The sequence below is a fragment of the Oreochromis niloticus genome, linkage group LG3 (genome assembly GCF_001858045.2).
Source record: "Oreochromis niloticus isolate F11D_XX linkage group LG3, O_niloticus_UMD_NMBU, whole genome shotgun sequence".
NCBI lineage: Eukaryota > Metazoa > Chordata > Actinopteri > Cichliformes > Cichlidae > Oreochromis > Oreochromis niloticus.
Window position 1 is genome coordinate 2,653,658 of NC_031967.2, and position 25,211 is coordinate 2,678,868.

The 25,211-nt window shown below is 41.2% G+C and overlaps 1 protein-coding gene across 2 annotated transcripts in view; it reads left to right on the top strand.

Annotated features, from left to right (window-relative positions):
* Positions 1–25,211, top strand: part of sh3tc1 (SH3 domain and tetratricopeptide repeats 1) — a 68,315-nt gene that overhangs the window by 8,810 nt on the left and 34,294 nt on the right. For both annotated transcript variants that reach the window (XM_019348851.2, XM_019348867.2), the window contains one exon: positions 9,163–9,293. In XM_019348851.2, coding sequence (XP_019204396.1) covers positions 9,163–9,293 — 131 coding nt within the window. The remainder of the gene's footprint in view (positions 1–9,162; positions 9,294–25,211) is intronic.

Genomic DNA, 25,211 nt, shown 5'->3' on the forward strand with positions numbered 1-25,211 from the left:
GGGTGTCTTCAAGGCCTCAGGTACAGACAGCTTTCTGTGCTTCTTAGGCACCTTTCTGCAACTCCATTAGTTGTGCTACCTTGATCTTGGCTTCTAGTCTCGTTCTCCATGGTGGGTACTGCTCCTTGTGGCTGTTCATCTTGTAGTCATCTCACTGATCATTGTTGCCATGGTGTTCTGCTCTTGGTAAGCGGCTACGGAGGGTCCAGGTATCAAGTTTCCTCGTGATCCTATTATGTACCTTGTCAATCTCTAGCTGTGAGATCAACTCCTTCTTCCGAATGTTTGAACACTGAGCTACAATTGTTTTGCATTCAGTCAGCAGAAAGTGGCACACCAAAAATAGTGATGTTTATAGAAGTTCTTTGAACCATTGTCAGATGCTGGGATTGCAAGGGTTATCAGGTCAGAACACGCTATGGTCTCATGAAGTCTATTTTAGATGAGTTAGGAGTCAGTGTTTTTTTTAATGCACATAAAACATTTTAGGAGGAAGACAAATCACCCTAACAAATCATATTGCTTTTATTGGTACTTTGATCCCTGAGTATTACAGGAAATAATTTAACCTGTAAAACTGAAGTGACCTCAGTAGAAAATCATGAAAGATTTTAAAGTGGTTTATACCTTGAACCCAGTTCCTCTTCAGTCACTTATTAAACTGTGAGAGAGACACTCAGGTTCATCATTAGCTCATCATTGGATGGTTTTATTTTACAATGAACTCACTGGCAGTTTCTATTTGAACCCATGTGAGTTGATCTTCTATTGATCTTCTATTGTAATAGATGCTAATAGAGGTTTTAGCCATACCAGATGAAAGCTAACCAAAAGCACTCACTTTATGAGATCTCCTTGGGTTCAGTTTTGGAATTTGACTGGAAACCTATTTGTAGGTTGAAACCTATATGGAAACAGTTTATATGGAAATGATTGTGCAGAGAAAACTCTGTACTGCAGTTGAAAGCCTGGTAGATACAGTGAGCTGTTGGGGACATGTTCACCCAGCCAGATTTCATTGAGGCACAGGGCTGAACATTCGCTGGGTGAATTGAAAGAAGGATGGACTGGCCAATGTCCGATCGGAAGGAGTTTGAGTTTAGCTCGCTTTTCTCATCAGCATCTCCTGATCCTGTTGAGAGCTGCTCCAACTAATAGTTTTGCAGAATTCTCCAGATGGGTGAAAGACAGGGTAAAGTTTCATTAAAAAAAAAAAAACCCTGATAACTTGTTTTGTTGATGTATGTGTGAACAGGAAGGAAAAGCTGAAAACTGAACAGATAAACACAAGCAGGAAATGTATCATTGAGCAGTATTCAGGCTGCCATCAGCTGCACCATCTTGAATATGGAGATTATTAATGACTTTTATTTATAACACTGTATTTTCCTAATTATTAATTTTGTACTGTTTACCCTTGTTTTTATACATGGTTGAAAACATGTTGTATGGTTATATCTTTAACAGACACCACACAGCCATATATGTAAATTCAAATGATTGGTCAACAGATACATTTTTTTAACTGATTTTATTTTCATTACAATCTAGGTTGTCCAGTCAGAACAGGAAAGCTATGAAATCAGCACATTAGAGTTGATTCTGTTAGATTTGTATTGTTTATTGTCATTTATGCTTAGAAATATTTACTCATATATGCTTAGAAGTATATAATCATTTGTAGATTGAAAGAATGTCTCATCCTAGGAGGCCTGTAACAACTCTGTGTAGCATGAAGAGGGGAGTGTGTTCACTCCTCTTCAGAGTGTTCTGGCATAGATCACACACCTCCTAGGAGAGGTCGTATCTTCTCTTGCTGATATATGGTATAGCAAACACACGTATATCTGTTTGAGTCTAAGAGCCTTTTGTTCAGATGTACCGCTAGACTCCTGGCACCAGCTTTGGGGAGTCACATTCTACACACACACACACTCACAAACACACACACACACACGCGGTATTCTTTGTTCACATGCATACCTATATAAGAGGTCATATGTTAATGAACCTATGCATATTCATGTAACCACAATAAAAGAGCAGTGTTACGGGAGAGCGGACGAGAGCAACTGGGGTCAAGCGAAGGAACGGCGCCTGTCCAGTTCTCTCCCGTGCACGTGAAACATAAAGAATGTTGCCTACTCGGGTCTTGCTTTGTTGTGTAATTACATTGCCTTCAACGTTCCAGCGGATAGGTTCAAGCTACAAACCTATCATTAATTGGTCCTTCGAGCCGGATCCCTGGAGTCGGCATTCACCGAGGAGAGAACCCTGACGTCAGCGAAACGTGAGAATTTGTCATCGGGCCGGTGGATTAGCTGTCTGTTTTCTCTCTTCGACGAATGACGATCGGCGGGATCCGAGGCTGATATTACACGCTAAGCAACACCGATCAAGTTCAAAGAGAACGACTTAAAGAGATTACTGTAGCTGCGCGGGTTCACGCGAGCACGGTCGCGTGGCTTGCACGCGGACCTTAGCCGTGCGATTAGACGCAGGCTTATAAAAAAAGAGAGCGACGGCTCCTAAATTGAGTGCGGCCGCGTGGGTTGACGCGGGCCTAAGCCGTGCGGGGTCGCGCAGGCTGGGGAAAATTATAGGCCTATTTTGTGTTGTTGTTGTTGTTGTTGTTGTTGTTGTTGTTGTTGTTGTGTGAATGACTGCGGAGCAGGCGCGGTCTGTGACACGGTTGTTGTTGTTATCATGGGTTCCCGAGCAAGTAAGACTGCCTCACAGGGAGATGACACATTCGTGCAAGAATTCACTCCCGGCAGCGCGAGCCATTTATATTCTCATAATTGTCATGAGCGTAAACTAGTCACGGGAGAATCTCAAATGTTAGAAGTTTTCAGGAAAACAGCAGCCTTGAAGAGCGTGTAGAGAAGGCCAGCCCACATCAGCAGCAGTTAAGCTATGCTCTGGTGAATGGCTTCCCCCACCCCTTGCTGACACAAAATGTTTAGATGATTCTTTAGATTTCCCTGATCAACAACAGCCTGTGTTCCAGACCATTAATTTAACCAGTTGTTAACAGTAATCTGCATTAAGCTTAAGGTTGCTCAACTTCAGTACAATGACATGTGAGATGAAGTAAAATAGGTAAATATTTTAACTAGTGAAGTGCATAGAGGCACTTGACCTGTTTGAAAGACTGTCGTCTTATTATGAGCCATTGTTGAGATATAGGGCACACCTATGAAAACAACTAATATGTTGAACCCTGTGTGAAACAGCTGAAAACTACATGATGGAGAAGCTGAGTTGAATATGAAAATGTAAGTCTTTGCCACTGTGGGCAAAGCACGCAACCACTGTGTGAGGTTGCGTTGCAGTCTCTTCTGAGCTGATGAGCAAGCTACACATTATCAGATCAGGAGCTGGCTGAGAACTCATCAAAGAGAGAGAAACAGAACTATGATAACTCGAGTATGTAGCGTATCCGTGAGTTCAGCTTCTTCTTTCAGATGCGCAGCAGTTTTCCTGGATCTTGATTCATGTGTGTAGAGTGTTCATAGCATCAGCATCATGTTGTTGTTTATTTGTTTTGTTGGGTTGAAAAATAATTAAATAAAACTTGTGATCATACTTATGGATCACCATGGATCACCATCATCAGCCATATGTTTTATTTATGCAGATGAAAAGAGTGAGTGTGAATGTGCCTGACGTCGCAGTGTGTGTGTGCGCTGTGTAAATGTAATTGTCACAAATTGTGAGAGTGGTGATTCTGCAGGTCACCAGCTAGTGTAAAGAAAAAAAAGAGTAAAACAGAGACAAAATCTACATTGTAGATGGAAAATTATAGGAAAAAGGTTTTGTGTTTATCAGCCAAGAACAACTACAATCTCATTTTCTGCTTTTAAGAAAGAAGAGTTCAAAAAACAGAGAGAGATGTGTGTTGGTTAAGCAGTGATGATAATAATGGAAATGTCTTAGTTTGTCACTTTCAGATGAAAAGCAGACCTGGATCATTTTCCACATGCAGCAGTCGGAATAAAGTTATAGTTTAACATCATTGGAAATGTTCAGGCCAATTTCTGGCTAACTTATTTACAACTCCATGTGTCCCTCATCCTCATGAGCGAGCTCTCACTCCTCCCTGAAGACAAGGAATGCAGCCCCAAGAGCAATAACATGGCAGATAAAGAGACAGCAGCAAAGTCCTGAGCAAAGAGACCCAGCAAGCAGCAGCAGTGTGGACAAACAGCAGTGGAGAAGAAGAGCAAACCATCATCCTGTCTGGATGAAATGGCACTGTGTTTCCAACAAGCTGCAAATTCACTGTGCTTGTGAAAAGAACGTCTGGGGAGAACTGAGGAGACTGTTGGAGTTTGACATTTGCCACCTTTGGAGAAAATGGCAAGAAGAAACAGTGGGACACAGGACAAAGCTGAAGAAGAACTGCCGGCTGTTGGACTGTTGAAGTGGGAGAGGACAACAGAGTGAGAGTAAGTAAGGACACAGAGGAAAGCTGGTGTTTAATGTGGGAAATCAAAATTTGGGTTAGCAAATCTGGGGAAAAGAAAACTGACTGCTTAAGTGGAAAATTGTGAAGGAATCTGAAACACTGCAAAAAGAAACATACAAAATCACACACACAAGCAGAACATGCATTAACCCTACTAACACAAACACAAGAGAGCCCATGAAGATTAGGCAGCATCTTGAGCATGTGAGTCTGTTTATCATCTTATCCAAGTCACCTCGTGTGATGCAAAGATCAGTGGACTCATAGCACATTGGTTACAAAATGATCAATTAATAGCAGAGAAGTGTGTAGGAAAGACAGCTTTAAGAACATGCCCTGCTGGAGATGCAGCTCCAGAGACATTGATTAAACCTGCCTAATAACACAAACACACATGCAATGAAAATCAGCTTGTTATCTCTCATCAGTGCTAAAATAGTGTAAATTTAACAGAGACTTGTTATCAAATGCTGAATTTATCCAATGCTGACAGTTAACTCTCTAGGTTGCAGGACAACAGTTTAATTTTTGTGGGAAAAAAAAAAGATTCTGGGTTGACCAACCAGTGATCAGACAATAAATTTAGTTGGTAATATAGTAAATTGGGGGATGTTTTCTGCCTGATTGATGCAGCACAAAATATTTTACTGTATGAGGGAAATTCTATTTTTGTGATAATATTTTGAACATGCATTTTTGTTGTCCTGTCAACTTAGTGGGTTAATAGCTGATATGCAAATTAGTTGATGGTTCTTAGATTAATGAAAGGTGATTGAATTCTAGCACGAGTGAATGGGATGTGTTGGAGTTTGTTAGAGTGGAGACTCTAAAACACTGAGTTTCCTGTTGTGATGTGCGAGTGAATCCTGTACCCAGATACACAACTCTGAATACATAAGAACAAACGTTTTTTGTGAAATACCTGATGACATGTCACATGTTTTATGATGACGGGGAAAAAGGAAAATTAAATAAAATTTGTGGCCTAAATGAGTAAAAAGTACAGTCCTGGGGATTAAATTCATAGCTAATAAGATATGAGGCTTATGTTGTGTGTTGTGCGGCTGATGGTTGGTTTGAAGTTTATCTAGCTGATGATTTTTCTTTTGTTGTGAAGTTGAGCCTGCCAATTAGTATGATGGTATGATAAACCATGCTAATGGTATGATTTACCCTCCTGAGATGAGGAGCATGTGTCATGACTGAACGAGGCCTTTTTGTTTTGATACTTTCACAGTGCACTGAAAGTTTTGTTTGATGATCTCTGTTTGAGCAGATCTGCACGATTAGAACTGAAGCGCTATACGACATGTCGTCGAGAAAATTGTTGCAAGTGAGTTTCTCCACATTAAAATGGGCTCAGGAGAAAGTCACTTATATGGGACAATTAGAGAATGGGTCCCTACCCAAAAAAGGATTAAGCGAGATAATCCAATATAAAGTTCTTCTTTTCTTTTTGAAATGACGTCATTTTGCTGAGAAGTGGAAATGAAAATGCGACAATAATTCCCACTGTCAGCAAAGAACGAATGAATGCATGAATGAATGAATGAGTGAGAGAAAATAAAACTGACTGACTGGTAAAAGCGGACAGAAGCTGACAGACTGACTGACATCACTGTGCGAAGTTAACCCCCACCTGACAAAGGTGCAGATGAATCTATGTGTGTTTCTTTTTACAGGAGCAGAAAGATGACAACAACATTCGAGGTTACATGATGATTTAACCTTTTAAATGCCACTTTCTGTGTCTGTGCATCTGCCAGGGGTGTTATTCACTACCTTGTGTTGTTCACAGAGGTGACTGTGAGAAAGTGTGTATACACCTGCGCAGCGCTAACTTTTCTACAGCATTACAGTCTTCATGTGATTTGATCATGTGATTTATACCAGGACAGCTGGTTGATGTTTTTTACTACAGGATTTCTGGGTTTATGTGTGAAGAGAACTGTGTTTACAGGTTATGAGTTGGTGATGCTGTTACACTGTGTTTTGGGGAAAATGTGAAGGTTACTTTGACGATGTGAATAACATGTGAAACATTCCCTGTGTTGAACGTAGTGTCACTTCTTTCCACAGCTATGGATGGCTAACTTTATGGTCTTTTTATAGCACCTCTGGAACCTGTCAACTTGTGCCTGACCACCAGGATTGTCCATGTGTGTTGCTAATGTTTGTTTGTCTAAGAGTGCATGTAGAGGATTCAGCAGAGACGGACAAGTAACATGAGAAAGCAACTAAGAGATGCAGTGTTTGTGGAATAGTTTAGTATGGGGCTCATTAGCTGGCCACTACTGAGCTCCTAGTGATAGCTAAGTGGAGTGACTTTGCTTAAGGGAAGTCACCGATTACATTAATCTTAACTGAGTACATGGGATGATCCATGTCTGAGGCAAATTATGCCAATAATTGTAGTTTACTGATTTGAGAAAACCTGCACATGATACTTGTCCTGTTGATGCTTTATTACTCTTATAATACAATTGTTTATAAGTGTGAAGTTTGATTTCACTTCCAGATCTTGTTTTCCAGGCCATGATGGTGTGTATGATGGCTCCAGGCAGAGCCAGATGTTGAGCACACTTACTGTGCAAAACACACTGACATCTTTTATTGTAGGGTTACAGAGCTACTCCAGAGGAGGTGAAGCCCTGAGGGTGCCTGGGACGTGATCTAGCTAACCTTTTCCTTTAAGACAGAAATCTAGGTTTGATTTGTTGACTCATGGGAGTGTCCATGCGTCAAGAGGAGGGGTCCAGAATTACATGAAACTATGTTTTCTATGTTTTCTAAACTATGTTTTTATGATTTTTGTGTGATTAACAGTTAGTCAACAGGTATTAAACCTATGCAAGTGGTGCATCTATGTTCAGATGAGGCTTTGATGGTCCATAAATGAAGCTCACTGAACTAAAGAATGTGGTTTGATGATGGTTTACATGCTTTCCAAGTAGAGGTTTTTCCTCCTAGCAAGGAAATACAGGTGCAGCAGTCAGAGTATTGCTGAAAGGAATCTCCTGAGAAATCTTCTGAGGCCCAGTGAGAAGCAACCCATTCCAGGCATAGCTGACAGTCCGGGCAGTGGTTGAGGTCAAAGGTCGAGCTGTTTGGGGCCCATCATGAGATCAGATTTCGGAGCCACAGCAAGGACCATGAAGCTGCGTTGGAATGAGAGCTGTGCCAAGGGGGCTTTCCAGAGGCCAACAGAGGAGATTGTGGACAACAGACGGGCACCTGAAGGATGAGGGGAGCGTGCCAAGCTCCACCGACAGCGTAGGGGGAGTTCAAGGATGGCATCATGATTCTGTGAAAAGCACAGGAACCAGAAGCTATGGTGGTGATGACAGCAGTTTCCTATGAACATCACCTAATGCTGTGTCACTGTACTGTGCATACGATGACACTCTGAAGACTGCTGGGATCATAACAGCAGTAAGATAACTGGATCCAGCACCCTTTCCACAGAGGGTTTTCCTGCAGAGGATGGACAATGCAGGAGTCATAAATATCCCCCACAGGACAAGGAGGCCTGAAGTGAGGTGATGGGGGTTGGCAGAGGCCATAAAACTAGAGTGCTGAAGAGGTCTGCAGCTTTCACGATGTTGACAAACGGCAAACTCAACTGGTATGTCTGAATGTCTATTCTACATACATTTGGACTCTGGTTCTATGAACAGTGATGGAAACAACTGGAAGACACATTTATGACGTCCTACAGAACTTAAACCACTCTGCAGAGAGACGTGTGATTTACATGTCTTGCAGAGGAGCACCACCAAGCTGGAGTGTTTTTGAAAATGTTAATTTCTCTTTTGACCATTAACAATTCATTTGTTTGCTTGTAGGATGCAGTTTATCATTGAATGAGATCAATGAGAACTTGGATAACTGCTAATACATTTGTCAAACTGTGTACATTGACATAGGCTGAGTATAAAAATGTTTGCATTGACACTGTCAGACATGAGGTGATCATAACTGGGGACTTTTCTAGCATAATTGCCAAAAGGGGGGAAATGTTAGATTTGTATTGTTTATTGTCATTTATGCTTAGAAATATTTACTCATATATGCTTAGAAGTATATAATCATTTGTAGATTGAAAGAATGTCTCATCCTAGGAGGCCTGTAACAACTCTGTGTAGCATGAAGAGGGGAGTGCGTTCACTCCTCTTCAGAGTGTTCTGGCATAGATCACACACCTCCTAGAAGAGGTCGTATCTTCTCTTGCTGATATATGGTATAGCAAACATGCGTATATCTGTTTGAGTCTAAGAGCCTTTTGTTCAGATGTACCGCTAGACTCCTGGCACCAGCTTTGGGGAGTCACATTCTACACACACACACACACTCACAAACACACACACACACACGCGGTATTCTTTGTTCACATGCATACCTATATAAGAGGTCATATGTTAATGAACCTATGCATATTCATGTAACCACAATAAAAGAGCAGTGTTACGGGAGAGCGGACGAGAGCAACTGGGGTCAAGCGAAGGAACGGCGCCTGTCCAGTTCTCTCCCGTGCACGTGAAACATAAAGAATGTTGCCTACTCGGGTCTTGCTTTGTTGTGTAATTACATTGCCTTCAACGTTCCAGCGGATAGGTTCAAGCTACAAACCTATCAGATTCACTCATAGTCTTGTCTGACACGTCTATATTAAGTGTGTGTTGTGTGTTTAGCTCTTCCTGTACTGCTGGATGTGGTCAGGGGTCCAGACCATCTTCCTGCAGATGAAAAGTCACAGGAAATGCTGAGAGGGAAACTGTGCATGCTGGAGGCTGACAGCTCCGAGGTCAATACCCTATTTAAGGTATAACTCCTGAGTCATAGCACACAGACACACACAAAAGCCTTCTATTGAGTATTTTAGTCCATTATATATGTGCTCCAACACAAAGTTCCTCCATGAATTGATAACAATGCAATACATATCTGTTCCTTAGTTTGTTGATCTTATATGAAGATCGCATCACATCGCTTTCACTTGCACAAAAACTTCTTAGACGGAAAACCACCATCCTCGGCACAGTCAACAAGATTCGCCGGGAAATTCCTCAATCCGCTAGACACACAGATCGCAATGAATTCACCACTCAGGTATGTTGCAGGTCTTTTGTGGTTCTATGTTTATGTGTTTCATTGTGTGTAAAAGTGCTATGGAAATAACAATTTATCTTATTTCTTAGGTGTTTTCAACCTCTGCTGCCACGCTGACGGCGTATGCGGCCAAACGGAAGAAGACAGTCTATATTCTTAGCAGCATGCACAGCGTGGTTCAGACGGATAACACCACCAAAAGGAAGCCCAACACTGTCACCCTTTACAACACCACAAAGTGTGGCATGGATGTGATGGACCAGATGGTGCGGGAGTACACTGCCCACAGAGGAACACGGCGCTGGCCGGTTGCTGTGTTCTATAACATGATTGACATGGCAGCACTGAATGCACATGTGCTGTATCAAGCATGCACCGGGACGCAGGAAAGACGGGTGGACTTCCTGGTGGAGCTTGCAAGAGAGTTGGCTAACTCTCATATGGCTGGGAAGAAGGCAAGAAAAGAACAGTTGCTTCGGACACAACCCTCCACACCTAGCCCTGGAAAAAGAGCCATGTGTCAGGTCAAACACAAATGCAAGAACAATCATGCCACTGTGCGATGTGTTCACTGCTACAGATACACATGTGGTAAATGCAGACTACAGATACCATGGCAGTGCCAGGATTGTGAGTGATTGCTGAAAATGTTGAAATGTACTCACTCACTTTTTATTATTATTTGTAAATATGTGTACAAATGGTTGTTTTTTTGTTGTTTTTTTGTACTGTTTTTATCAATAAATCTCAGCAACAAAGGAAATACACCCATGTGTGTTAATTTCTCCCTAATAGGGCTTTGGAGTTGACGTCACGCCGCGGAGCGCGGCGCCATTTTCGGGGTCTACGAATCAAAAGAGACACAGTGTTGGAACGACGACGACAAGAATCATGCTTAAAAGCAGCTCCAAAGAAAACGGACGGTATAGAGACCGATTGCGTCCAGAGGCGAAGCAGCGGTACTTGCAGAAAATAGCGTGCATTGGAAATGTGGACCCGTATGAAACACTGCCGTGGAGTAGAAACCCTGAAGAGCAACCGCTACTGACATATTTTCGTACCTTATCTGTGGAGTCAGCGCATACAAGTCGTCATTCAAACAAAGGTAAGTCAGCTCGAGTACTGCGTGAAATGCGTTTGATTTCCCTGCAAACATTCAGATTAGTGCAGCATAAATTCATTCATGAGGGGAAATTACAGTGAGAACATGTGGAGGCTCTGTTAGGTGGATAACATAGTGAGTTCAGTGCATTGATGTGACATTGTCCTGAAGGATTTAGTTATTCTTTATGGTTAAAGAAATTGCAATAATTTCTTCATATTTATTATAAATAATTCTAATTATAGATCTTGCTTCAATATTTGTATCTTGTGTCACAAAAAATACATTTTATTTTAGTTTTATACATTGATTAATGACCTGCAGAACCCCTTATCATATTAAATGATTCATAATTGTCACTTTATGCTTTCTCCATCTCTAAAGTGATTACATCCTTGCATTACATACTTTAGGTTCATTTTCTGCAGGCAGGTTTCTGACAGAGAACAGGCAGATTTACACTATAACATGCAGCGTTCTATAGATGGACACATAAAGAAATGAAAAATTACATGTATGTGCTAACTTTCTAAACACTTTATCATAAATGTAACAAAGTAGATAAAACACATTTATGTCGGCCTTGGCTCATTAAAGTTCTTGTCTTTAAATGAACTTTGTCTGTGTGTGTTTCAGGTGCTGCACTCTCAAAGACTGAATGAACAGCATTGCAGCCATGGGTCACTGTGAGCATCACAGGGAAGGTTGAAGCCGCCCACTGCACCTGTATGGCCGGAGTCGTGGAGACCTGCAGCCATGTCACTGCTCTTCTGTTTAATGTAGAAGCAACAGTGTTGATCCGTGGCACAAGGCCTGTTACAGATGAACCTGCATACTGAGTTTTGCTGGGTAATATGACCAAGATACAGCCAGAGGTTGGCCATAAGATAGACTTCTCCTCTTCAGCTGCCCAAAAAAAGGCTCTTGATCAAAACATAAACAGACCATCCGTATTGAAACGTAAAAGGAGCCGTCCTCAAAAAAGAAAAATCCCACCTGCTGCTGTGGAGGAGTTGTCACTGCTATAATGCCATAATGTTTTGTCTAGGGGTCTAGATTTATGCCTGTAGTGCACTGCCATGTAAATAATTTGCATTTACTGAATATGTACTAACTGAGTAACACTGTTCAAAAGTTGAATAAAGAAACAAACTAATTTTTGCCTCTTTTTTTTATTATTAAAACCACTTTATAGAAAATCACATCAGTTACAGTGTAGAATCCATGTCATTTATAGTTTACAAAAGACAAAATGTTTACATAAAATCATGACAGTGTTTACATGATATCACACACTACTAACATTATTTACTGTATCTTTTGAAAAGAAAAAAAACCCCCACTATTTATACAGCAAAAGACTTAAGAATATTTAACAGGAGCAAGTTTCATTTTCCCTGGATTTACTATAACACTGTTCAACAAACGCAGCAAACCTTCACCATCTTATCCTGAAGGGTCACCTCTTCACCCTCACATGGAAGAAGTAATCTGATTGGCATGGTGGTATGTTTGAAGCAGGTCCCTTATGTAGCCCTGGAACCCAGTCACGATGTGTTTTATCCATTTCATAGGCTGGTTTGCTGCAATAATGCCAAATAATTAGCAACTCTATAAATAGAAGATAGTTCTGCAAAATCACTCAGTAGGATGTTTGTACTAATTTGCTATGAGCTCAGAGCGCATCGAAAATAAAACTAATAGGCTATAAAGAGTGATACGAACATATTTAGAACTTACCGGAATGAAAATGTCTGGAGCACCAACAGATATTTGGAGATGGAAGAGAGCTGGATATCAGCTGGTCTCACAGCTGCTATCCAGGCTAGACGCCTTCGTTTGGTAACATCGATACACGAGCTGCCTCATGTTGCTTCCAGGTTGGGAAAGAATGAAAAGATAAACCCTTTTCAAGCTTATTCTCTTGCCGGTCGTGCGATCGAACATTGCAGCCGACCGCACAGCAAATACGAACCATGGCTGTTGTGTGTGCCTTCGCTCCCTTTTCACTTGCTAGACCCCGAAAATGGCGGATCGGGCCAAAATCCTTTCCACGCCCACCCCTGTGACATCACGCTCCAAAGCCCTATATGGCAAACTGAAACACAAGTTTCCTTGTGGCTCAGGAAACTAACCACTCCAAGTGGCTCAGCATGGCCCCACCTTATTTACATAACAAAAGCAGTTGTTCACAGGTGATTAAGGATATTAGCTAAAAGCCTACCAGCCATATGGCTGGAAGGCGGGTTTTAAAGGTAGAAAAGCCAAATGGCTGCTCTCTGGGACTTCCAGTGTTAACCGGTTTTTACTTGTAGCAAGGGAGGCTGGTTGGAACCAGGCTCTTGGAGCTAAACGCTCCTCACCTGTCTGCTAGCCAGCATCAAATAAACAGCCTTCCTTGCTGCCTTTTATTGAAAACAGTTACAGTACACACAAGCACCTCCCACTGTAAAACCCCCCTATGGTTACAAAAGATAAGGCACTGTGTGTGTATGTGTGTGCACGTGTAAGCACGTGTGTGTGTGTGTGTGTGTGTGTGTGTGTGTGTGTGTATGTATTTGTGTTTGGGGGTGCGTTTGTGTGACCTCCTGCTCACCAAAAGGGTCATAAAAGCAGGAAGCTTATTAACCAAGAAAACAGAACCTTCAGATAGGATGTCCCTATAATAAAACACTACAGCCTCCCCACCAACAGACTGGTTGCAGAGGTGGTCAGAGACAAAGGAATGTCTTTGATCAGCTGCTTGAACTAAGACTTACAAATTTAAGTAACACAATGACAACATTTAACAATTTGACTCCAACAGCTGCCAGCTGAGATTTAAATGTAATTTAAATGAAGGATTGAAGGTTATTGGGTTTTTTGAACGTAGAGATCACATGAACGTATATAAATTGTATGATATGTCTCTTCTATTTTTCTATGATCATATTTTGATGTTGATTGTGATTGGTTTTATTTGTTTCTTCAGTGGTTGTAGTGTTTTAATATTTAGTCATTTTTTTCCATTTTGTAATTGTGTATAAAGTTTAATTTGAATGAAAGTTACTCTCAAATGCTTTCAGTGTTGCTGTGTTGAGTGTTTCCATGTTTAAAGTTTGTATGGAAGACACAGAAAGACGTTTGGCTAAAGAAATCTGTGCTAGAGGGACTTTTTTTAAAAAATAGTAGAAAACAAAACAGATGTTGAATTCTTTACAGAATTTTCTAGAAATCTTTTTCTTTCAAAACAGAATTCAGAATATTGATCTTTGACATGGAAGCTGTTTCTACAGGATCCTGATGGACACTCAAAGCTTTCATAAAATGTTCTCATTAGTTGTTTACAGCAGAATATCAACCGATGTGAACCAAAACAACAAAAGTGCACAAGTGTGTGAGACTACAAATTATAGAATCAGAACTGCTGATTTCATTACTCTTAACTTTTAAAGGCAGATTTTGTATCTGAGAGCAGGGACACCTGCTGTGTTCAGTGTGACTCATCTCTGCAGAAGGTCAGGGCTCTGATAGTTACAGTTAGTGGGTGACTTACTGGGCAGGTGGATCCTGAGTGTCTTGTGGAGTCAGGGTTCATTATGGTCCTGGTTGCTACTGGAAATAAAGAAACAAAAGGAGTCTGTGTTGTTCAGGAAGTACAGACTGTAGCTCAGCAGGTAGAATTACTAACTGGAAGGTTGGAGGTTTGATCCCTGGCTGCTCCAGTCTGCACGCCACGGTATCCTTGGGCAAGATATGGAACCCCGACTTCCTCTCCGATGCATCCATCATAGTGTCATTGTTAGAAAAAGAAGTGCTTGTGTGAATGAAGCACGCTGTATAAAATGCTTTGACTGCTCATATTGAAAAGCAGCTTATAACCGACTACAGAAGTGAGGTGAGTCGCCTGGCCACGTGGTGTGTTGACAACAATCTCTCTCTGAATGTGGAGAAGACGAAGGAGATTGTTGTGGACTTCAGGAGAATGCACACCCAACATGCTCCTCTGACCATTGACGGAGCGTCTGTGGAGAGAGTGAGCAGCACCAAGTTCTTGGGTGTGCACATCACAGAGGATCTCTCCTGGACGTACAACACCACAGCACTGGCCAAGAAATCACAGCAGCGTCTCTTCTTTCTCCGCAAACTAAGAAGAGCAGGAGCACCAGCCCCCATCATGTACACTTTCTACAGAGGCACCATCGAGAGCATCCTGTCGAGCTGCATCACTGTGTGGTTTGGAGCCTGCAATGCGTCCTGTCATAGAACCCTCCAACGCATAGTGAGAGCTGCAGAGAGGATCATTGGTGTCTCTCTCCCCTCCCTCCAGGACATTTACAGCACCCGTCTCACTAAAAAAGCCCTTTGCATAGCGGCTGATCCCACGCACCCAATGCAAAGCTTCTTCAAGCTGCTGCCGTCAGGGAGGAGACTGCGGAGTCTCCAGGCCAGGACCAGCAGACTGAAGGACAGCTTCATCCATCAGGCTGTCAGGAAGCTTAACTCCCTCCCGATTCTGCCCCCTCTCCCCTCTCTCCTCCACGGTCTCACTGAACTCTGTCACACACACACACACACACACACACACACTCTCTGACTCACTCACTGGCCTGCACCAGTTATTAGTCACTTTGTGGAGCATTGGACTGCCATTACCTCATAAGACTTTGTTGTTACACTATTTCCTACCGTACATTACTAAATCTCCATTTGCACTATTTGCCTATTTGCACTACTTTGCCTGGTTTACACTCAATGTCATTTACCGTTACTTGAATATTGTATATTGTATATTGTATAGCTTTTTTTGTTATACGTAAAATTGTATTGTATTTATTTAAAATTTTTACTTTTTAATTATTTTACTTGCATTTTTTAATCACTCTCTTATATTTAAATGTTCATTTGTTATTTCATCTAGGGTTTGAGAGTAACGGAATTTCTATTCTCTGTATGTCCTGTACATGTGGCAGAATTGACAAATAAAGCTGACTTTGACTTTGACTTTTGACTTTATAAGAACTGGTTCATTTTCCAGATAATTCCACTATTAAGACAACAGGCATTTGGGAGGCTTTCTCCTGAGAGTCACACTGAAAGTCTTGCTGCTCCTCCACAAAATGAACTCTTCAGTTTAGATTTGATTATAGACACAGCGCAGCTAAACACAACTCAAACTAATCTACACTAATTTTCTTTATTACGCAGCATTTTTATAACCATTTCCAGATGTTTCTAAAGATGAAAACAGAATTAAACTCCAGCCTGATCCGTTTCTGAGGTTCCTGACTCTGAACGTCCCTCAAACGCCTCTCTGATCGTTTCCTTCCGTCACTTTTACTTTCGCTTTCGTGAATGTTTGCGGCGCAGTTGACAGTCTCCATGTTAAGGTAACGTTAGCAGTCTGTACTGTTTCCTGGCTAACATCAGCTGTGTGCAGCTTAGTTTCAGCATAAATCTGCTTCGTTTTATGTGAGATCAGAGTCTGGGAACGAGACAGAAACAGTTAGTTGATGATCAGCAGCTGAACTCAGAGTCGATGTTACTGTGGATCCACTGACTGATGACTGTAGGCAGCTTCTCCTGCCTCCATCAGTCTGTGGATGTATGGGCTCAAATTGTGGTCATAAATATTTTGTACTTGTAAATCAGGATTTGTATGTGTAAAAAGAATTTGTGTGTATGTAAAAAAGATTTGTGTGTGGACTTGGCCAAGAAATACGTGTGAAACTCTGCACTCAAGTTTCAAGTTACAAGTACGACCCTATTTTTCTTCCTTTCATCTGATTGGCCAATGTCATGTCAATCACAAATTTAACAATCCAATCAGAGAACAGATGGGTTTGGCTATTGTAGGGGTGCTTTATAGGGCTGGGTATCGTCACTGATTTCTAGAATCGATTCATTCCGATTCACAAGGTCCTGAATCGATTCGATCCACAATTCGATTCAGTTCGATTCGATTCGATTTGAATCTGCGAAATTTTGCCTCAGACAGTCAGAAATATTATAATTCAGATCAGTATATTTACATATTTTTGTATCTATAAAAAGGAAGCTGACACTCGCAAGACTTTATCAAAGGTGTGAGCGTCACAGCAGATGCCTTTGTGTCAAAGTAGCTGAAGATAAAACACAGAAAAACATGAAGGTGATTTTCCTGGCCTGGGATTTTATAAAAATATTCTGCAGCAGATCAAAAATGAAAGAAAATCATTAATCAACATATGAACATTACCTCTGAAGTTACAGCGGTTTTATTAGAGACACGGCTGAGCGTTTTGCATTTTGCATAATTTTAAAAAGTTTAAATTTGTTCAGAAATTAGGTTTTCTTTTCGGAAGTAAGTAAAAGGAAAAACAAACAGCGGCCGACAGCGCTGTAAACAACGGTAGACTTGTGCGTAACAAGCAAGCGAATAATGCAGAAAACAGATTTTTAGACGGGAAACTGTTCTTGAAGTACAGAGAGAGAGAGGGAGAGAGAGAGAGAGAGAGAGCTGCGCATGAAGTGTGATTTTATCGTGGTAGAAGCAAAACAGCAAAAGTCAGAGGGAATCCATGATGATGTTTATGTGAAGCGTAGTTTGGATCTTCTTTTGCTGCTGGTTCAGTCAATATTGTTTGGAGAGAGATAAAACCTACAGCTTTAGAATCAGCGCAAAAAAAGACGTAAACACAAAGCGCGGACCCGCTCCCCGACCGTGTCCGTGCTGTCGGGTGAGAAAGGCGACATCTCACTGATTCTGATCTGTCGGTGGGTCCACGCTTTGTGTTTATGTCTTTGTGCAGAATCCGTGTTCCTGCTCTCATTCACTGTTTTAGCTGTTTGGTGGTTGTTGAAATTTTGTGAGGTTTAACCTGAGATTCTGGCGTTTTGGGCAAAAAAAAATTATATTAAAAGATCGATTCAGGATTTTAATGAATCGATATCACGTTATCCAAGCTAGAATCGATTTTAATCGATGAATCGATTATCAAAACCCACCCCTAGTGCTTTATGAAGCTTCAGGTCCTTGAAGGGAATAAATGCCCCTTTTCATGCCAGCCCAGCATTTTCCTTCATCACTAGGAAGGAAAACAGTCTGTGGTTGTCCGAGTTTTGTGATTTTTGTGTCACAGGTTTACGTGCTTAGTTAGCAGTTAGCATTAGCAGCACATGCTGCGTCCGATGTGAAAGGACTTTTATGCTGCGCACTGTGACTCACAGCAATGGTCCCGGGTCCGCCCTGACTTTGTGTTAAACTAATCCTAAAGTAATACTGGTGGGGACCTAGCTTCTATCGGATATTTACATAGAGATCCTCCAGCTTCAATCTGTATTACCCTTCAAGGACCTGCAGTTCAAAAAAGCGCCCCTCCGACAGCCAAACCCATCTGTTCTCTGATTGGATTGTCAAATTTGTGATTGACATGACATTGACCAATCACATGAAAGGAAGAAAAATAGGGTCGTACTTGTAACTTGAAACTAGTCCCACATGAAAATGTCAACAGTCAAACTCAAAATCTCTTTTTGTCAACAATAAAATGACAGCAGACCAATTTGAACAAAGTTGGTAAAATGCTTCAGAAATTAGTAAAATATTAAAAAGTGTCTTGATGCTCAATCATCCAGTAAATCCCCAAAAAGTTGATTCTGTTCATCTGGATGTTTTCAGCAGCATGGATCAGTGTGAGGACAGAGAGGAGGGAGTCCCTCCCTCTAAAAGCACTCTGTGTGGGGAACATGAGAGCCAGACCAAAGCTCAGAGGTGAGATGACCATCTCTAACTGTCCGTGACTCTTCTCCATGTCACAGCTCAGCACTCACATCACTGCTCCATCATTATTCACACTCATACCTCTGTGTGTGTTGTTTTAAAGCCCAGAGCTGTGGGGCGTACCAGGCTCAGCTGGACATAACCCTAAAACTAATCCAGAACCTGGACCTGAACCCAGCTGTGTTTCCTTAAACAGCAACATGTCGAAGGGTATTTTTGAAAACTTTAACAAAAGACTGTTATGTGACAAAGAGTAAGTACATTATTTTTATGAGTTTCAGATTGTTCATCATGTCAATAATTTAAGATTTCCAGTTTTTCCTTCCTATCTCATGAAGCTGTTACATTTATTGTTTTTCTTTTAGGATCAATAGCAGACCAGAATCTCCTGGACCTGAACCCAGCTGTGTTTCCTTAAAGAGCAACGAGTCGAAGGAAATTTATATAAACTTTAAAGGCTGTTCTTCTGCTGCTGAGAGGTAATGTGTGTCTAGATGTTGTTCCTGACTCTGTATTTTTGAATAAATCCTCATGTTTAATATCAGCTCAGCTCTTCAATTCAACCAGAGTTCAAACAAAGGCTTAATATACATGTGTATTTGATATAATGCCAACAAGTACAAATAGGTGTTCTTACAGGTCTTAATCACAGAGCTCTGATAAGTCTGGTGACTTTCACAGTCAGCAATTTTGCTGCCTTTTACTTTATATTGGCCTTTTTAAAGCCCTTCAAATTCATACAGAGCTTTTAACACCAAACTCCTTTACAGTCCTTCTCCTCTCCCACACGATCACACGACTGATTTGTCTGCAGCAGCTGTGTTACTGCTAGTATTTTATTATGTGTGTAATCTCCTCATATTGTTCCTGTGGTTTAGTTTGACTTCCTTCTGCAAACTCAGCTGCTCTGTTGCTGATACACGTCTCCATCAATATGATTGATCAGATGCTGCCAACACCATGTGTTTCATGTGAACGCTCAGCTGAAACCCTGGGTTGGCTTATCGAGTTAATAACAAGCTTGACGTGACTGTGAATGCTAAAGTGAATCCAGATAAAGGAAAGAGACCCTGCTAATGTTGGACTCACTTCTTAGTGTAGATCCCAGGAGGAAGTTCAACATAGCCAGCCATTCTTTGCTGCTCTGTCCTTCTACAGTCTCTGCACAGTCTCTGTCTGACTCTGGCTTCAGACCCTCCTGGATCAAACTCACCTGGAAAGACTTTCAAACATCACTCAATAGATTTGAATACAGAATAGATTTGATATATACTGTAGATGTACTGTAGAGTTGCAGTTTGTCACTTGTAAATACAGTCTGTGAGCAGCTCTGAGCTGAAAGATCTTTCTAGAAACACGAAATGTTTTCACTCTTCTGTTGCTTTGTCATATATTTCCACAACATTAATATTGATCCCACCTGTCTCACCTGTTTCATGCTTTTATACATAAGAACAGGACACGTGTGATCTGAGCGCTGCTGTGGTTGCTGTGCTGCACGTCTTCATTTAGATAACAGAGACATCTAGTGGTTCAGAGGGAGAACTGCAGGAGGTGGAGCTGTGTTTTAGCATGGAAAACTTTTTATCTTTTAGGCGCAGATACAAATATGACAAGTATCAGTGTGAGATACAAAAGGTCACATCAGTCAGCAGAGGGAACAGTGATCACACAGCAGTGTAAGAATAGAAACATAACAGTGAATCTGGACATGTGTACAGATGGAAGCAAACAAACAGGATGTAACACTACATTAAAGCCACAAATGGGAAGAAAACAAAGCCAAAGGAAAATATATTTGATCTCAGGAATCCAAATCAGATGCTTTAGAGCAGGGGTCGGCAACCCTGGGCACGGGTGTCACAGCTGCCACGTGAAGGGTTAACTGATGGCACGACCATAGCTGGACTGGCCATCGGGCATACCGGGCATTTGCCCGGTGAGCCAATAATGATTTTTCATTTTTATGTATGTTTGTTTGTTTGTTTTTGTTATGGTATAAACAATGAAAGGTGGTGGATTAGCCAATTGGTCATGATCAACTCTGGGCTGGACCAATTACAATACATCCGTATTGAGGGGGAAAGGAACGCGATTCGTCCCGTACTTCAGCTAGAATGAAAAAGACACAAAGCTGGAGTTATTCTGTCTTTACGCTGCAGCTGCCTCTTCTTCTCTCGTTCTCTCCCCTCCCTCTCCTGTTGCTACTTCAATCATGAAACTGATCAATGATCAGCTGATCGTATCTCGTTTGTTTATCGCCCACTTTGCACCAGAAAGAGGAAACCAGCGGAGGTCGCACTTAACAACAGCAGCACGTTTAAGCTTGATCAGCTGTTGTTAGAATTTATTTAATATTAATTTCTAGTATCAGCTGTTTGCTGGAGTGTACATCACTGTCACAACAGCGTTTGTTTTAGTTCGAAGGCTTTATGGCTTTTCCGATAATATCTGGTGATTTTTTTTGTCAGTTCAGCCTTACGTTTAACCCGAGTGACCACCCGGTCAGCTGGTGGGTAACAGGCATCTCCGAGAACGTTAGAGCACTTTTGCAAATATGTGATGTCTTCATGAATCGAGCAGGTATTTGAAGTTTACACAGCACCATTCTGGCATGAAAATATCTTAAAAGTTTATTTTGTGACCCAGAAAAGGTAATATTTCAAACTCTGCTTGTTTAGGAAACACACCCACGTTAACCTGTGCTGGTCAGGTTAACGCGGACATCTGTATGGTCAACATGACGTCATCGCAGCCAGTGTGCCTTGCTACGTTAGCGCAGAGCTGCTTGTGTTTACCCTCAGTGTGACTTTTCTGATTTCAAATTAAAAAACGGGATTTGTATAAGTTATAAAAATTATGTATGATACCACACTAATCATACAGCACGAGTAACATCAGACAGATGTGAGACCACAGAGCTTCCTTATTGAAATTACGCATAAGCTTCATTTTCTTGTCACTGTGTGCTCTGAGATATTTATAGTCCTTCACTATTTTCACATCGACCCCCTGCATTGAAACTGGGGTCACTGGTTTCCTGGTTCTCCTAAAGTCCACAATCATTTCCTCGATCTTTGTCACATTGATCTCCAGATGATTCTGTTCACACCTCATGACAAAGGAGTCCACCACAGCCGGGTTCTCCGTCTCATCACCCTCACTGATGCATCAAACCAACAAGAGTCATCAGAAAACTTCTGAAGATAGCAGGTCTCTGTGCAGTCTCCATATTCCCTCTGACTCTGCAGTACCGCTGTTAACTCCTTTCTGTTGTTTGCTAGCAACCTAATGTTCCTCATTACAATAGACGGGAAGCAATACAGCCTCATACTTCTATTTTGTAGAAGTGTTTATCAAATAAAAAGGCTGGTGAGTCTCGATCAATAAAGCAGCATTGACATGCAACAACATACTGTTCCTACTCATGATGTCCGAAGTAATTAAGTTGGTGCCATAAATGAAGAAGAGGAAACTCGGGATCAGTGATTGAGATTTAGCTTGTATATCATACTTTATTATGGGGCCAGTAAATTGCCGCAAATTAAGAGTATGTCAATCAAAAATAAAACAGAATATGATTTGCTATGGAAAGAAAGGGAAGCAAGGAAGGAATTACTAAAAACAAATCCTCATTTAAAACAATATTCCAAATAAAATTCTTTGATTATGTGGAGCCATTTCTGACTGACTTGGCTGAGTCAACCAACAGTAAACATCCTAGAGAGGGTGGTTTTAAGAAGCAAGAGTTGGATATCATTAGTGGATATTAAATGATGATACAGAAGTTCCTAATCCCAAATTAGGTAAAGATTACATGATTGATGTGTTTAAAGTAGTGCTGTCAAAAATAACGCGTTAACGCAAATTAATCCACCATCACGGTTAACGCGATTAAAAAATTTTAACGCAATTAAGGAATTCAGAGTGCAGAATGACTCAAAATCACTGAAATGTTTCTGTCAATGCATTTCGGGCAGTTTGTCCAAGTAGAGTTACCTTCGCACATGACGGGCAGCTGAACCAATCAACTCAATCTGGAAAATGATAAACTCACATTGGCCCTATCAATGGGAAATTTGAGTATTAAAAAAATAATTACTTTTCTCCCTTCAAAAACAGGGTTGCACATTTTAAGGGGCTGAAACTCCTCGACCCTCGACCCGGCCTAGGGGTAACCGGGACCTAACATGCAGGAGCGATCCCCACTCCCATGACTCCCATGACAGGCCAGCAACACACTAACTAAAGGGGCTAATCAGCAGTTTATATTCTTCAGATATGAACAATGTCAAAATAACAAACAAAAAGGTTTTGGATTTTTTCTAATCTTCGTTTCAGAAAGTAAAAGCAAACAAGACAATTCTCTAAACTAAGCTCCTACCAAAAAAAAAAGAAAAAGGGCTTCTCACTCCTAATGAACTGCTACAGTGCTCAGTGTACACACATGAATAAGAATTTACAAAAATGCTGTTAGCCCAACACAAAGATATCTTAATTACAAACAGCGCACACTGTACGAAAAGACTTTCTCACACAGATGCTCAGAACTACAAACAACTAGCTGGCTCTTTGTTGGGTGTAGAGGAGACAAGGGAGGGCGCTGTCAGTTGGAGGTTAAGAGGCTGCTGTCCATTCAATCATCCAATCCAGACTTCAAGAGCTTGTTTGAATCAGCCAATAAGCGCTCTAGCCTGTTTCACCAGCCAATACACAGACACACCCACACGCCCAGCCTGGAGGGAGGAGATTCAAAAACCACACGTACACCAATGGGAGGAGCCACACATCAAAACAGTCAGCATGTGATCACAAACCACGACATTTCATTGAATCATAACACCTTCATCCAATTCTAATGTATGTATTGTAATGTACTGATACCCTCGAATGAAACCTGAGTCTACAGATGTTGTCTGTTATTTAACTATAATTGGAATTTGTTTCAGTAAACAGTTTAAAAACAACAACTTGTGTGAGTGTCCAAATACATATGGACCTAACTGTAAAAACAATATCTAAAGGAGTGATGGATAGTTTTAAAATTACAGTAAAGAAGTAAGAGAGAGAAGCAAAGAGTTAGAGTTAAGGTAGCGTTAAACTGATAATAAATGCATTACAGACAGTATAACTAGAGTGACGTGGTAAAAGGACAGGATATGCTAGTGCGTTATTTAGATAAAGAAAAACTTTGGTTTAAAAACTATCAGCAACACAGGGGCACCACAAGGAACCGCCCTTTCCTATTCACTTTCTACACCACAGACTTCAGCCACTGCACAGAGTCCTGCCATCTTCAGAAGTTTCCTGCTGACTCTGTGATGGTTAGTTGCATCGGTCAGGGTAAAGAGATGGAGTCATATAATGTGGTGCACACAGAATCATCTGCAGCTCAGTGTGACAGACACCAAGGAAATGATTGTGGATCTTAAGAGGACCAGGAAACCTGTGACACCTGTTTTAATTCAGGGGGTCAAAGTGGACACAGTGAAGGATAATAAATACCTCCGAGTACACACTGACAATAAACTGGACTGGGTTAAAAAAAAATACTACTTCACACTACAGGAAGGGTCAGAGCTGTCTCTATTTCCTGAGGCAGCTGTGATCTTTGAACATCTGTCAGACAATGCTCAGGATTTTCTATGCATTTGTTGCAGCCAGTGCCATCCTCTATGGTGTTGCATGCTGTAGTTGAGGGTTGGGATGCCAACAGACTCAATAAACTGATCTGCAAGGCCAGTAACATTTTGGGGGTGGAGCTGCACTCTCTAAAGGTGGTGTACGAGAGGTTTAAGGTTTATTTATTTATATAGCACATTTTAAAACAACAGGGCTGATCAAAGTGCTTAACAATCAGCAAAAATCAGCGTGACATTAAAAGGCAATGCACAGGAAAAAAGTTAACAAACAAACACAGCAACAAAAATCAAAGGTGACAGACATGAAACAGGCCTGAGGATGATTAAACTAATTTGATTCAAAAGCCAAAGTAAAAAAGTGAGTTTTAAGATGCAATTTAAAGGAATGAATAGACTCAGAACTACGGGAGGTTATATATAAGTGTAGGTGCTGCAATTACAAAAGCCCGATCACCTCTGGACTTCAGCCGCGATCTAGGTTGTTCTAAGAGCATCTGGCAAGAAGAACTTAGTGCTCTCCTGCGGTTGTACACGCGGAGGAGTTCAGTCAGATAACTGGGTGCCAAATTGTTTAAAATTTTAAAAGTAAGCAAGAGAATTTTTGAGTCTATACAGTATTTGACAGGGAGCCAGTGTAAATTAGCTAGAACTGGGGTGATGTGATCTTACTTTCTAGTACCTGTTAGAAGGCGTGCAGCAGCAATTTGAACTAACTGCAGACGGTAAAGGGAAGAGTGTTGGAGGCCCAAGTAGAGAGAGTTACAGTTACGAGAGGTGGACGTTGTCCAAGACGAGAACAATGCTAGATGATTCCTCCCACCCACTCCATGACATGCTGGCCAGTCACAGAGGCATGTTCAGTGAGGTACTGAGATTACCCAAATGCAATGCAGTAGCTGCACACCCTTAATATCATCTACGTTCAAAAAAGAGTTCAAACTAAAAGACAGCACAAAAAACTAGGAAACCAAACTTCAACTAATCTTAAGGGAACACAAACTGTAAGTGAGGACAAAACAACACAGGATGATGCAACAAAGACTCAACGGAGTCTCGTAGAATAAATGCACACTAGGAAAGTTCCTCCCCAAACACCGGGGAACACAGCTGAATGGAATCAGAATAACAAGACAAGGGGAAGCAAAA